This window comes from Mus musculus, chromosome 14 (genome assembly GCF_000001635.26).
Source record: "Mus musculus strain C57BL/6J chromosome 14, GRCm38.p6 C57BL/6J".
Classification (NCBI taxonomy): Eukaryota; Metazoa; Chordata; class Mammalia; order Rodentia; family Muridae; genus Mus; species Mus musculus.
In genome coordinates this window covers 53016131-53031957 of record NC_000080.6, presented here as the reverse complement: position 1 = coordinate 53031957, position 15827 = coordinate 53016131, and the positions used below count along the sequence as shown (strand labels likewise).

Below are 15827 nucleotides of genomic sequence, written 5' to 3'. Positions count from 1 at the left end.
GAGACGCTTCCTGTGCTGTTCAATATAGAACAGAAGCCCTTTGTGGGAGATATAGCTATACAGGCACAGACACAGGGACAAATGAGACCAAGTATTTAGGAGACACAGGTATAGATTCACAGGACTGACAGATACAGACATGGAGTGATAGAAATCACAGGAAGACGAAGCAGAGGATTCGAATCCAGGCTTTTTCTTAAATTACAGCAAAGGGAGTGCTTTGCACTTTCTTTTCAACATTGAAACATTTTGGGCACACTGTGGCTATTATGAATGTGTTCAGACATACACAAAGTTTATTTTAATAGATACTTTAATTATAATAAGGGTTTGTGATACGTTTGCTTGTTAAATGCCCCTGTAAGAAGAAAGTGGAAAGGAGAAAAAGGAATGCAGAAGCGCTGCCTTTCAGAGTGACAGGAGACAGCAGCCGTGTGCTATTGGCACTTGGTGACTACAGGAGATAGTGTACTGTGCTTCCAAAACAACAGAGATGTGTGTTTTAAAGCTTTTACTATAAGTATGATTGACAGGGAAGTGAGACTAGTCATGTAAGGCAAAACAAGAATGTGTTCAAAGTTAACTCACGGCCAGCCTTACTCCATCTCAGCCCATCACTGAGGAGGGTCCTGTGGGACAACTGGGGTAGAATCTTGAGTTGGGTAAGAATCTCACCCTTCAGGAATCAGATCCTTCCTTTGCAAATGAGAAACAAGTGAATGGTGGCCATCTGTCCCACTGGAATGGAGCACTTCCCAAGATTCCTCTTTCTCTGACTGTTACCTTCAGGGACCATGACAATCCCGAGGCTGGGACCCTGGTCTCTTCTGCAAGTCTCAGGTTGTGTCCAGTTCTGCACTTGTGCCTCCGGGCAGAGAAGCATCCACCCTTCCTGCACTGAGTCTGAAAGCCCCCCATGCCTGAGACAAGCTGACTCCCTGTGTGAGCTTCAGGAGGCACTGCAGATGCCGGCGAGGGTGTCACACATGGAGGGAAGAACCCTGAGCGACAAGGGATGAGCAGCTGCCCCTCAGCTCCAGAGCAGCTGCTGCACATGCACAGATGCAGCCATCAGGCTGGGGCGTCCCTGGCCTCTGCATCCTCCTGTAGCCTCAGTGCTGTGTGGGGAGCTCAGCCACAGGAGGGTCTCTGTTCAGAGTGAAGGCACACCGTGTTCTTTCTGTGAAGATGGACTGAAGCAGAGTGACACTCACAGAGCTGTCCAAACTTCAGGATGCACAGCAAGGTCACCAAGGCAAACAGGAAGCAGAGACCCAAAAAAAAAAAAAAAAAAGGGAGAGGCAGACAGAGGGATTTCCATACCTTCTCCATAGCAACATTGATCAAACTATTAGGAACGTGTCAGTCTTGGCAATATGCCTGTCTCTGATGTCTGAGATTTTTTTTCACTATCTAATATTCGTTCAGTCAAAACAATGTTTTAAATTGTAGAGAAATTAGGTTTTGGTGTTTGTTGCCCCAGCCTGATGGCTGCATATAAGCCCTTTCCCAGTGAGAGAGCAGCGCTCCCTAGGGGCAGGACTGAGAAACAAAATTTTACAATTTCTGTGTGCTTCTTTCTCACTACTGTCCTAGGACTGAAGTTCAAAGCTTCATGATCACAAACAGAGCGAGATCTGTGCTTTCTACAGCATGAAATCTGTGACCTTTTCAAAAAGGAGAGTATAGAGTTATCAACTGAAAATGGACACAAGCTGTTTTAGTCTGAGACAATTACAACACCCACCTTTACACATTGCAAAGGAAAATGTCAGAAAAATCTCAGTATTCAGGAAATCACACGCTATTTTACTGCTGACATCTAAATGAGATAATCTAGGGGCCCCGAGAGTAAACAATCTGATTAGTACTGCTAGGGATAAAGACTGCATTTTCTTTTTCTTTCCACAGGAAAAGTGACAAATGTGTCATCACAAGAAGAGCTAGTTAGGAATTACTGAGCCAAAATCAATTACCAACGCGTCTCAGGAAAACACCCTGTGTTAGACAGCCTGCTGCAGATAACTTGGTTTTGATAAACTCAAAGTCCAACTCATCATGTGTCGGAATGACTAGAGGCTTGGTTACTTGGGCAAAATCCTGCTGCCTTTCTTATGAAACGTAACCTGATTCCAGGGTGAAATCTGCCACATTCTAGATCTTTCCAACAGCAGGACACTATGCAGTGCTTGCACACCAGGAGGCAGACAGTGAAAGCACCACCTTCCAGTTCCAAGAAGTCACTCTGTTCCCCTCACCAGTCCCTCTCCCATCCAGTTCCCTCCTCCCGTCTAGCTCAGGTAACTATTTTATTTCCACTTTTGAGAGAGCTTCAGGCATCTTCCCTTGTGCCCTCCTTATTTAGCTTCTGTGGGTCTGTGGACTGTAGCATGGGTATCCTGTACCTTATGGCTAATGTCCACTTCTCAGCGAGTACATACCATGCATGGCCTTTTGGGTCTGGATGATATTTACCTCATTCAGGATGATATTTTCTAATGCCACCCATTTGCCTGCAAATTTCATGATGTGCTTATTTTTAATAGCTGAGTAGCATTCCATTGTGTAAATGAACCATGTTTTCTTTATCCATTCTTTGGTTGAGAGACATCTGGGTTGTTTCCAGTTTCTGGCTTTTACAAATAAAGCTGCTATGAACATAGTGGAGTAAGTACCTTTCCTTGCTCAGTGGGAGAGGTTGTGCCTAGCCCTGCAGTGCCTTGATGTGCCAGGATGGGTTGTAGGGTTGCGGTGTAAAGTGAATAAATAAATATATTAATGGAGAAAAAAGAAGTCATCCTAAGCCTTAGCAGGTACCATTCACTGGAGCAATTTTGCGCAAAATGAAGAACACACAGGACAGAATCCTCTTCACACAGATCAGAGTGAGGTAGCATCGAAGAATGAGAACAGAAAAAGATATTGGAGGCAGGAGTAGAAAAGAGTAGAGATACATACGCCAACTGGAAACTGCTTGGAAATAAGTCACGACTTTGAGTTAAGTAACCAAACAGGAAATCAGTCAGAATGTAAAACCATAGCTTAAGGCTTTGAAATCTTGATGACGACTGCTAAGCACACAGTGAAGAGACTGTGGGTCATAGGAATCAGTCTATTCATTCACGTTAGCTATATCTGAAACGTGTTTATGGACACCTGACAAATAAACATTATAACTGAGAGAAAGGTGAAAAGGGAAATCCTTCAAAATATTTTACCTCTGGAGAACAACATGTAACTTTAGTCCGTTTGAATATCCCTCTGGGCTCTTCTCAGTCCTTGGACCTGTCTGTGTAAAGGGGTCTGATTAAGCTTTCTCCAAGCATAAGGAAGTATTCTAGATTGTTTATTATTATTGTTTTCCAAAAAGAAAAATCTTTTTTTTATAAAATTGGTATATTCATTTATTTCTTGGATGACATCATTTTTATTAAATCTTTTATTTGAAGTTCCCACATTCATATAAATGTGATTGGATCTAATCCACCCCATACTCACACTTTATATCTCTGCCCTATTCACCACTACTTTTCCTCCTAATTTCATGCACTCTCTCTCTGTCCACTTAGTTCATTTAGTGCTGTCAAGTATGTGAATGGCTGTGAGACCACTTAGTGGGCTGTAGTAGCCCCTCAGGGTCCCCAGCCTGAAGGAAAGTGACTTGAGTTTCCCAGTAGCCCTCAATTGCCAATAACTTCTCAACTAGGAGAAGACATCATGAGCCTGTCCCCGTTCACACTGGTATTTTGTCCAGCTTACTCTTATGCCAGTCTTGAGCATGAAATTCCAGCCACTGAGAGTTCATGTGTGCTATTATTGCACTGTCATATCCAGCAAATACTGTCCCTACAAACAGCCAGTCTTCCCGACTCTTACAGTCTTTCTTTCCCCTCTAATGCTATGATATCTGTACTTTTGGGTGAATATCACAATGCAACTATTCATTTACATGTGAACACTTCACAGTCTCTTATGTTATGCACACCAAAGGAGAGCTTGTTTCTGAATTAATAGCCAACTACTGAAAGAAGAAATTTCTCCGATAACAATTGAGAGATGCACTCATCAGTGGGTATAAGATGAGAAGTTAAGGCACAGTTTATTGTTAATTCTATTTAGAAGAATAATAGTACTAGGCTTTCTCTTAGGGCTTATGACTTACCAAGGCATGGGGTTTTGTCCCAGTTAATGGTACTAGGCAGAGATTCTGTGTTGAGTATGGCTTTAAGTACAATCAGAAACCATGTGATTATTCTCATAACACTTGTGCCATGATTTCACCAGTGAGCAAATTTATGGTTTCTGGATAACTAGGGCTGAAGAATTAGCTGTACTTAGCAAAAGACCCTGAGCCAGTGAGATGAAAACTGCTTTACTGACAATTGATGCTGGTTAGCCAGATCTATGATTAAAAAGAGACAAGCATCACTGGGGTAAAAATTTCCTAGGGAGGATTTCCTCAGTATCAGCACATAGAAGCTCTGTTCCAGAAATGGCCAAAGCCACACCTCAAGCTTGCAGCCAAACTTAGTAATGTGTAAGAGTCTCCCATATGATGTTGATTTTGGTGGCATGGAAGCTGCTAGATTGAAGACATCATGGAGAGACACAGGCTTAGAACCATGCGCATGGTTTGAGTCTTTGAAGAGGAAAGGAGAGGCCATTGCTGAAGGTGTACCCTGAGTTCCAGTGGAGACCCCAGCATACTGGAGATTCCAGACCTGTGGGATGATTGCTAAGAACTGAGGCAGGTAGGTAGTGAAGCAGGCCTGAGGCTAAGAGATAAGCTACCTGAACTGTGGACCTCTGAGGCTATCTAAGCCCTTGGGAGCCCAAAGATTATGACTGAGTCTTAGATACTGGGCACTGAGCCACAAAATTTTGTTGATACTACTGGGCTTTAATTTTGCTTCAGTGTCCTTAGTTTTATGCCTGGGTTCTTCTCTCTTGAAATAAGAAAGAAATGTAACTTACTTTGAATTTTATACAAACTCAGTTAAGAGATTTTGGATACTGAGATAGTTGGAATATGCTTGGCTCAGGGAGTGGCACTATTAGAATTTGTGGCCTTGTGGGAGTAGGTATGGCCTTGTTGGAGTAGGTGTGCCACTTTTGGCCTGGGCTTTTAAAACTTCATTCTAGCTGCCTGGAAGCCAGTCTTCTCCTAGTGGCCTTCAGGTGAAGATGCAGAGCTCTCATCTCCTCCTGCACTATGCCTGCCTGGATGCTGCTATGTTCTCACCTGGATGATAATGCACTGAACCTCTAAATTGTAAGTCAGCCCCAATGAAATGGTTTCCTTATAAGAGTTGTCTTGGTCATAGTGTCTGTTCATACTATACCCTATTAAGACAGATACATTAACGAGATTTTGTGATTAGTATTTCAGTTTTTAGAGATTGTGGGGATTAATTTTTTAAAATAAAACATAATTGTATCATTTTTCTCAACTTTTCTTCCTGCACCTCCTCCCGGGAATCCCCTCATTCTTGCTCCCTTTTAAATTTTGCAGCCTCCCTTGCTCTAGTTGATATTTGTATATATGCCTAAATACATAAATACCACTTGCTCAGTCTGTCTAGTGGCCCTTGCATGTATATGAATTCAGATTTCCCTTCTTGATATTGGATAACCAATAAGAGATTGAGCCCTCAGAAAGACTAATTATTCATCAACAGTTGTTAGTTGCCTATAGTTCCCTGTGTAGGGGTGCGGCCTGTGAGGTCACCCCGTTCCATGTTAACATATCTATTGTTATTGTATTTCTTCAGGATTTGTTCAGGCAACCATATTGCTATGGTATCATCGATGAAGAATCCCTAACATTTCTAGGACGCACACCCTCAAAACAGCCTTTCTGGCCTTGTGGTGCTTAAACCTTTCCACCCCATCTCCCACTGGTGTCCCCTGAGCCTTAGGTTCAGACCTTGTGTTGTCAGTGTGTAATGGAGCTGAGCGCCGAGTTCAGTCGTTACCGAGGTTTAATTGATTGTGGTTTTCCATAAGGGGCTTGATTTGTTGTAAAGAGAAGTTGTTTTGAAAACATCTTATGGGAAAGGAAGGAGAGATGCTTTTCAGAACTCTTTAACAGAGTTCCACAAGGGATCAAGTTATTTACTCTAAATGACCCTAAATCATTAGGAAAGCAATCATTCAGTTATCAAATATTATGCACATGCTGCTGCTTTGGGCATCTGCAGTGGATATTTGTTACATAAGGTTGGCTTCCACCTCTTTGCTGTTTCAGCAAAAGATTATCATAAAGCACATAAAAAATACATATATCATTCTTTGGACCAGTGGTGTGGAAGAGTACATAATTTAAGATTATTTGTATGCATTGACTTGTGTTGTAAAATTTTATCTCATGGGAAATCCAAGGTAAGGAAGGTTACACTGTTTTTTTCTAAGGCAGATAAAACAAACAGGCTGAGAATGCAGCAGGATAGCACTCTGAAGTGACCTGGATGTCTTATTAGCTCCACTGTGAGGTCCAGAGAAAAGTCCCCTGGAATGTAAGAAATGTTTTCATAATAATGAATCACCACATTGCTTGTTTACTGACACTTCTCAGGGGTATTTTTTTTTTGATAGGAAACAATTGAGCTAAAAACAGAAATATGCCAAGCAAGAAGATCTCATTGCACGGCCACCCTGAATGCCTCTTGGGAGAGCAAAGCAAGACCTCCAGTACGTATTGCAGGAGGCATGAGAATTGAGCTCTTGGAGCATTCTTCCATCCTGCAGAAATGGAGAGGAAACAGCCTCTTCCAGAGCTGCTCATGTCCAGGTATCTGCACACCTGGGGACCCTGGGAGGTCACCTGTACCCCTGGGAACTGTCCTCAGAGCTCTGGCAGTGCATGCTTCTAGAGCACAGAATATGTAGCCAAGTCTGTCCCCTGTACAAATTGCTCCTCACATTGAGGGAGCTGTGATTCGTAGGGAGAATAGGGAGGAAACCTCTGCTGCCTGACTCCTCAACTAGTGGATTCCTGAGGGGCAGCTTCAGAAGCTTGTACTGCAGCTGTGGGGAAAAGAAAGTAAGATGCTGGACCGGAGCACACAGCTCCAGTCTGGAGCTGCCCATCAGGGAGGGCAAGCGGTCTTCTGTCTGGGCCACAAAGACACCAGGGTTCCTCCTAGAAAAATTAACAGCTTTTTGCTCTTGTGATATAAGAGGGCTGTCATCCTGAAAGCAGGGAACAGAACATCTTGGACACTTGAGTAAGCATAGTGTTTGTATTTCAACAAGCCAAGTGCCCTCGGTGTACCTTTGTTCTTTCTTTCTTTCTTTCTTTCTTTCTTTCTTTCTTTCTTTCTTTCTTTCTTTCTTTCTTTCTTTCTTTCTTTCTTTCTTTCTTTCTTTCTTTCTCTCTCTCTCTCTCTCTCTCTCTCTCTCTCTCTCTCTCTCTCTTTCTTTCTTTCTTTCATGGGTCAAACACCTTCTTTTTAAGGCATTTTTATTAGATATTTTCTTCATTTACATTTCAAATGTTATCCCCAAAGCCCTCCCCCCGCCCTGCTCCCCAACCCACCCACTCCTGCTTCCTAGCCCTAGCATTCCCCTGTACTGGCATATGATTTTCACAAGACCAAGGGCCTCTCTTCTCATTGATGGTCAACTAGGCCATCCTCTGCTACATATCCAGCTAGAGACACAGCTCTGGTGGGTACTGGTTAGTTCATATTGTTGTTCCTCCTATAAGGTTGCAGATCCCTTTAGCTCCTTGGGTACTTTCTCTAGCTCCTTCATTAGGGGCCCTGTGTTTCATTCAATAGATGACTATGAGCATCCACTTCTGTGTTTGCCAGGCATTGGCATAGCCTCACAAGAGAGAGCTATGTCAGGGGCCTGCCAGCAAAATCTTCCTGGCATATGCAATAATGTCTGGGTTTTATGATTGTATATGAGATGGATCCCCAGGTGGAGCAGTCTCTGGATGGTCTTTCCTTGTGTCTCAGCTCCAAACTTTGTCTCTGTAACTCCTTCCATGGGTATTTTGTTCCCTATTCTAAGGAGGAGCAAAGTATCCACATGTTGGTCTTCCTTCTTCTTGCGTTTCATGTGTTTTGCAAATTGTATCTTGGATATTCTAAGTTTCTGGGCTAATATCCACTTATCAGTGAGTGTATATCATGTGTGTTCCTTTGTGATTGCGTTACCTCACTCTCGATGATATCCTCCAGATTTATCCATTTGCTTAAGAATTTCATGAATTCATTGTTTTTCATTGCTGAGTATTACTCCATTATGTAAATGCACCACATTTTCGGTTGAGGGACATCTGGGTTCATTCCAGCTTCTGGCTATTATAAATAAGGCTGCTGTGAACATAGTGGAGCATGTGTCTTTATTACTAGTTGAAACATCTTCTGGGTGTATGCCCACGAGAGGAATTGCTGGATCTTCCAGTAGTACTATGTCTATGTTTGCTTACACCAATGCTGGGAGAGTTCTTCCACTAATTACTTGGTTCTTTATGGGATTTTTAAAAAAGAAAATCTGGCTCTTGTATTAAGCAAATACTTTCCTGCAAAATCATACCACTGGCTGTTGAAGGCCAGGGGTAGAAGCTAGGGAGAGCTGTTTAGAAGCAATGAGTGAACTTGTATAAATCAAAGACACAAAGGAACACTTCTCACTGGTAGTTCATCACTGAATAGCAGCTTGCTCTTCTATTTGAATGTAGTAATTTTGTCTTAAGTTGTAGACAGCAGAGAAGGAAACAGGTGTCTTGGTCTGAGTGGGGCTGCAAGAAGAATGCACCCCAACAGCAGGTATTTTCCTTTGTCATCTCTTTGAAGTGTAGGGAAATAGAACACTTTAGGTCCCCCAATCCCTGAATGTAATGTCTATCCTACCTCTATTTATAATAATTTTGTCATCTTTGTGATTATAAGAATGCTATCAAGGTTCTCCTCTTAAGTAATGTCCCTTGGAGTCAGAGACTGTGTCCCATCCTTTAGTGCCTTCCCGTCTCTCTCATCTTGCCTAGATTAGTCCATTCATTAAGAGCTAATAGTTTCTGCCTCCCGACCTCCTGAGGAGAGTGCCAGTCACCTCTTTAGAGGAAGTCCTTGCACCCCTTTTCTCCCACCACACTTATATAACATCTATTCCTCTTCTTCAAACATCAGAGCAGTGCCCTATGCTTCCCTCTACCCAGTCAGTACTTGATAGTCTTGATACCAGGAACTTAATATCATCTGTATCAAAATATATAGGCCCTTAGCTCAAAAAATATTCCAGAATGTCTGAAAATGAGTAAATATATAATTATAAATATCAGCGAGTATGACTGGTGGCCAAAGCCATCAGTTGTGAGGTGTGGCTTGTGGAAATATGTTTCAGAACATAGTGTGACCAGTTTTCTGCCAAGCACCCAAGAAAGACTTGTATCAGTGCCTCTCAAAATTAAGAAAAATAAAGATCCTCCTGTGAGGGGCCACTTTTCTAGGTCCCTAAAATCAACAGAGCAGGCAAAATTAGCTCTAAATTGTTTATGTCACAGATTTTACACAATTACCAAATCAAACAAAACCAGAAAAATTTTACAAAATTCAATTTGCAATGTAAGTGGAAAGGAAAATGGGACTAACGAGTTTGCTCACGCTATAACAGGACAAACAGATAATGGTGTAATTGGCTAAGGTTTTTTTTTTTTTGGATTTCTATTTTCTGTGTAAATAGGTTCTTTTCATTCTGTAAATTACTTCAGGAATTTGTTAATAAAAATTCACTGTATAATGTTATTGTTTAAAGAAACTACAAGGAGCCATCTCTGGAAAGTATGGATTGGGTATTTATTGGTATTTGTGTCTATTTGATTTCTTTTTTTATGCAACCAATGGACATGGATGTTACATCTCTTTTCTCTTTTTCTTTTTCTTTTTCTTTTTCTTTTTCTTTTTCTTTTTCTTTTTCTTTTTCTTTTCAAGACAGGGTTTCTCTGTGTATCCCTGGCTGTCCTGGAACTCAGTCTGTAGACTAGGCTGTCCTAGAACCCAAGAGATCCATCTTCCTCTGCCTCCTGAGTGCTGGGATGAAAGACATGTGCCACCACTGCCCAGTTTATATCCCCTTTCCATAGGAAGACAGTAGTGACATTGTTAATGCAGATTCCTAAGAGTACAATATTCTGTATGTCCTATTCATGCTGTTCTGAAAACTTTACCAACAGAAACATCTATGATGCATGGATTTGCAGGATATTTTACCCCACTTGTCTTTTGTTTGCTGAAAATCATAAAATAAAAGCAAGAAAAATGTTCTATTGTAAGTTAGTTGTCTAGGCATCTTGAAATATTTATTCAAGGCTGCTGGGTTTACAATGGGTAGGGACCAGCAGGGAGGGGACTGGATCCTGGGGGTTTCACCTGCTTTGTCCCAGGTGGCAGCAGGCCCCCAGGGACACAGGCAGAGCTGTGGCCCAGGGAATGGAGTACAGAAAGGAGAAGTCAGAATGTGCTCTCACCACTGCTGGGTTTGCTGGGAGGGGCTGCAGCCAGGGAGCTAGGATAGGAATGTCATGTCCTGGTCCCAAATGGCTCATATGTGTGTAGCTTGTGCCTTTTCTTTCTTTCAATTTTTTTATATGCCTGATTGTTTTCTAAAGATATATAGAGAAAGGAGGTATAGTAGTCGTTGTATGGGGAGGTGGGGGAGAATATGGAAGGAATTGGAGGAGAGCAAACCATGATCAGGATATAGCGTATGCATTTTTTCAATTAAAATAAAATAAAAATATTTCAGCCATACCAATATGTGTACTATGCATTCTCAGGATAATAAAGTAATATCCCCATAAGTCGAACCCTCTCTTGAGTGGCTCTCAACTCCCATTACATGTGGAGGACAAAGAGAATAAGCAGGATTTCTCCCCCTTATGTTCTGAACTCCAGCTCAGACCTGCGGAAGCCCACTATGTTTGGGTGCAGGCTGCAGGTGCCTGGGGAGCACTGTGTGCTCACTGCACAGAGGTAGACGGCAGAGTCACTGGGCTGGGAGTCTCTGATGTGCAGGGAAACATGCAGGCTGGCTCTATTGAGGTAAACTGTCAATCTGCCTTCTTTCTTGTTGCCATTAGAGAATATGGATATTAGTGCTTCGGGGCCTTTCCCAGGATGCTGTTGGTACCACCAGATGGACTGAGAAGCACTGTTGCTGAAAGTGCAGTTGAGGGAGGACATGGCTCCCTCTGGGACAATGAGGGATTCTGGGCTCTGCTGTACCTTCTCCTGGCTGCTCACCCCTGTGCAGAAAGACAAAGGTCAGACGGTCAAGACTGGATGCACTTGGATGTTAACACTCTAGAACTGCTTTTCCACAGGCCTCCCACCTGATTTTGTTGCAGAGTGAGAATATTAGCATTTTTACCCTCCAGCCTAAAATAGGCAATACCCTTATATATTGTATTTTTATATTCCCGTAGAAATGACCAAACTCACCACCTAGTTGAAGCCAGAGGAACACTAGTGAAACATGTAAGGAATGCATTACTCTTTTCACTGAAGATTCACACTTCAAGCCAGCAAAAGGAGTGGCATTTAGCAGTTTCAGTTCTTCTGCTTGAAGAGGCATAAAAAGAAAGAAAGAAAAAAAACCCAACTGTTCATCCAATTAGAAAGAAGGTCCTAGTTTCACTGCTACATCAAAAGCCTTCCACCTCCCTCTAAACCACACACACACACACACACACACACACACACACACACACACACACACACACACACACACACACACACACACGCACACGCACACGCACACGCACACGCACACACACACACACACACACAGTGTTAGGACCATATGAGAAAGTGCCTCTGGGTCTTTGAGAAGATACTGCCATCCTGTGGATTCACCTTAGTGTCAAAGAAATACTTCAAGCACAGATTCTTCTTATGTGAACTATTAAACCAGGTGACGGGTTAGTCAGGTGAGAAATTTAAGATGTTTGCTCAAGTTTATGTACGTGTGTACTTATGCATACATTTTCACCAAAGGGCAATTTATTTTTTCAGCTAAAAAGTATTTCTCTAATCACATTTTTGTAATATTTCTAAAGCTCTTACAATTAAATCATACTTTATGTTTTTATCTATGCTCTGTGTCAGCTCATACACCCCTACATTATCCCATTATCAGTTTTTTAATGACATGTAACTTGATAGGTCATGGGACTTAGAACCTAGTATATTATTAGTTGGACTTAGCCTTTAAAAAGACTCGTAATGCCATGCTGTTATATCCACAAGTCAGGATGTCACACTCATTAGGGAAGCTTCTTTTCATAGTAGGTGGCAATTAACGTAGAGACCCACAACCAGTCAGTGGCAGAGAGTGCTCAGTCCTAAATAGGGCATCTATATCCTACCACTTCCATAAAGACTCAAGGTTCTTTACAGAGAAGGAAATGGAAGAATTGAAAAAGAATTGAAAGACCCAGGGGTGGTGGATGAGTTCATATATATATATGTTGTGACAGCAGTTATGACAGCATGCATATGACCTGTGCAAGCTCAATACTGACATAATTACTGTATGGAAGATGGGAGGGAGCAAAAATTCCATCCTTAGCTGAGAGAAACTAGCATAATAGCTGGTGGGAGGAGAGTTAGATTCTTTATTGTCTTAGTCAGGGTTTCTTTTTTTTTTTTTTTTTTTTTTTCCATTTTTTATTAGGTATTTCGCTCATTTACATTTGCAATGCTATACCAAAAGTCCCCCATAGCCACCCACCCCCTCTCCCCTACCCACCCACTCCCCTTTTATGGCCCTGGCGTTCCCCTGTACTGGGGCATATAAAGTTTGCGTGTCCAATGGGCCTCTCTTTCCAGTGATGGCCGACTAGGCCATCTTTTGATGCATATGCAGCTAGAGTCAAGAGCTCCGGGGTACTGGTTAGTTCATAATGTTGTTCCACCTATAGGGTTGCAGATCCCTTTAGCTTCTTTGGTACTTTCTCTAGCTCCTTCATTGGGGGCCATGTGATCCATCCAATAGCCGACTGTGAGCATCCACTTCTATGTTTGCTAGGCCCAGGCATACTCTGACAAGAGACAGCTATATCAGGGTCCTTTCAGCATAATCTTGCTAGTGTATGCAATGGTGTCAGCATTTGGAAGCTGATTATGGGATGGATCCCCGGATATGGTAGTGTCTACATGGTCCATCCTTTTATCTCAACTCCAAACTTTGTCTCTGTAACTCCTTCCAAGGGTGTTTTGCTCCCACTTCTAAGGAGGGGCATAGTGTTCACACTTCAGTCTTCATTTTTCTTGAGTTTCATGTGTTTAGGAAATTGTATCTTATATCTTGGGTATCTTAGGTTTTGGGCTAATATCCACTTATCAGTGAGTACATATTGTGTGAGTTCCTTTGTGAATGTGTTACCTCACTCAGGATGATGCCCTCCAGGTCCATCCATTTGGCCAGGAATTTCATAAATTCATTCTTTTTAATAGCTGAGTAGTACTCCATTGTGTAGATGTACCACATCTTCTGTATCCATTCCTCTGTTGAGGGGCATCTGGGTTCCTTCCAGCTTCTGGCTATTATAAATAAGGCTGCTATGAACATAGTGGAGCATGTGTCCTTCTTACCAGTTGGGGCATCTTCTGGATATATGCCCAGGAGAGGTATTGCTGGATCCTCCGGTAGTACTATATCCAGTTTTCTGAGGAACCGCCAGACTGATCTCCAGAGTGGTTGTACAAGCCTGCAATCCCACCAACAATGGAGGAGTGTTCCTCTTTCTCCACATCCACGCCAGCATCTGCTGTCACCTGAATTTTTGATCTTAGCCATTCTGACTGGTGTGAGGTGGAATCTCAGGTTTGTTTTGATTTGCATTTCCCTGATGATTAAGGATGTTGAGCATTTTTTCAGGTGCTTCTCTGCCATTCGGTATTCCTCAGGTGAGAATTCTTTGTTCAGTTCTGAGCCCCATTTTTTAATGGGGTTATTTGATTTTCTGAAGTCCACCTTCTTGAGTTCTTTATATATGTTGGATATTAGTCCCCTATCTGATTTAGGATAGGTAAAGATCCTTTCCCAATCTGTTGGTGGTCTTTTTGTCCTATTGACGGTGTCTTTTGCCTTGCAGAAACTTTGGAGTTTCATTAGGTCCCATTTGTCAATTCTCGATCTTACAGAGCAAGCCATTGCTGTTCTGTTCAGGAATCTTTCCCCTGTACCCATATCTTCAAGGCTTTTCCCCACTTTCTCCTCTATAAGTTTCAGTGTCTCTGGTTTTATGTGAAGTTCCTTGATCCACTTAGATTTGACCTTAGTACAAGGAGATAAGTATGGATCGATTCGCATTCTTCTACATGATAACAACCAGTTGTGCCAGCACCAATTGTTGAAAATGCTGTCTTTCTTCCACTGGATGGTTTTAGCTCCCTTGTCGAAGATCAAGTGACCATAGGTGTGTGGGTTCATTTCTGGGTCTTCAATTCTATTCCATTGGTCTACTTGTCTGTCTCTATACCAGTACCATGCAGTTTTTATCACAATTGCCCTGTAGTAAAGCTTTAGGTCAGGCATGGTGATTCCACCAGAGGTTCTTTTATCCTTGAGAAGAGTTTTTGCTATCCTAGGTTTTTTGTTATTCCAGATGAATTTGCAAATTGCTCCTTCTAATTCGTTGAAGAATTGAGTTGGAATTTTGATGGGGATTGCATTGAATCTGTAGATTGCTTTTGGCAAGATAGCCATTTTTACAATGTTGATCCTGCCAATCCATGAGCATGGGAGATCTTTCCATCTTCTGAGATCTTCTTTAATTTCTTTCTTCAGAGACTTGAAGTTTTTATCATACAGATCTTTTACTTCCTTAGTTAGAGTCACGCCGAGATATTTTATATTATTTGTGACTATTGAGAACGGTGTTGTTTCCCTAATTTCTTTCTCAGCCTGTTTATTCTTTGTGTAGAGAAAGGCCATTGACTTGTTTGAGTTAATTTTATATCCAGCTACTTCACCAAAGCTGTTTATCAGGTTTAGGAGTTCTCTGGTGGAATTTTTAGGGTCACTTATATATACTATCATATCATCTGCAAAAAGTGATATTTTGACTTCCTCTTTTCCAATTTGTATCCCCTTGATCTCCTTTTGTTGTCGAATTGCTCTGGCTAATACTTCAAGTACTATGTTGAAAAGGTAGGGAGAAAGTGGGCAGCCTTGTCTAGTCCCTGATTTTAGTGGGATTGCTTCCAGCTTCTCTCCATTTACTTTGATGTTGGCTACTGGTTTGCTGTAGATTGCTTTTATTATGTTTAGGTATGGGCCTTGAATTCCTGATCTTTCCAAAACTTTTATCATGAATGGGTGTTGGATCTTGTCAAATGCTTTTTCTGCATCTAACGAGATGATCATGTGGTTTTTGTCTTTGAGTTTGTTTATATAATGGATTACATTGATGGATTTTCGTATATTAAACCATCCCTGCATCCCTGGAATAAAACCTACTTGGTCAGGATGGATGATTTCTTTAATGTGTTCTTGGATTCGGTTAGCGAGAATTTTATTAAGGATTTTTGCATCGATATTCATAAGAGAAATTGGTCTGAAGTTCTCTATCTTTGTTGGATCTTTCTGTGGTTTAGGTATCAGAGTAATAGTGGCTTCATAAAATGAGTTGGGTAGAGTACCTTCTACTTCTATCTTGTGAAATAGTTTGTGCAGAACTGGAATTAGATCTTCTTTGAAGGTCTGATAGAACTCTGCACTAAACCCATCTGGTCCTGGGCTTTTTTTGGTTGGGAGACTATTAATAACTGCTTCTATTTCTTTAGGGGATATGGGACTGTTTAGAAGGTCAA

General features: G+C 41.8%; 1 gene segment (V, D, J or C) and 1 further gene; both read right to left on the bottom strand.

Annotated features, from left to right (window-relative positions):
* Positions 1-15827, bottom strand: part of Tcra (T cell receptor alpha chain) — a 1796232-nt gene that overhangs the window by 1192241 nt on the left and 588164 nt on the right.
* Trav7d-6 (T cell receptor alpha variable 7D-6) lies at positions 10967-11499 on the bottom strand. The segment is given in 2 exon segments: positions 10967-11254; positions 11454-11499. Coding segments are annotated over 2 exon segments (334 nt in total).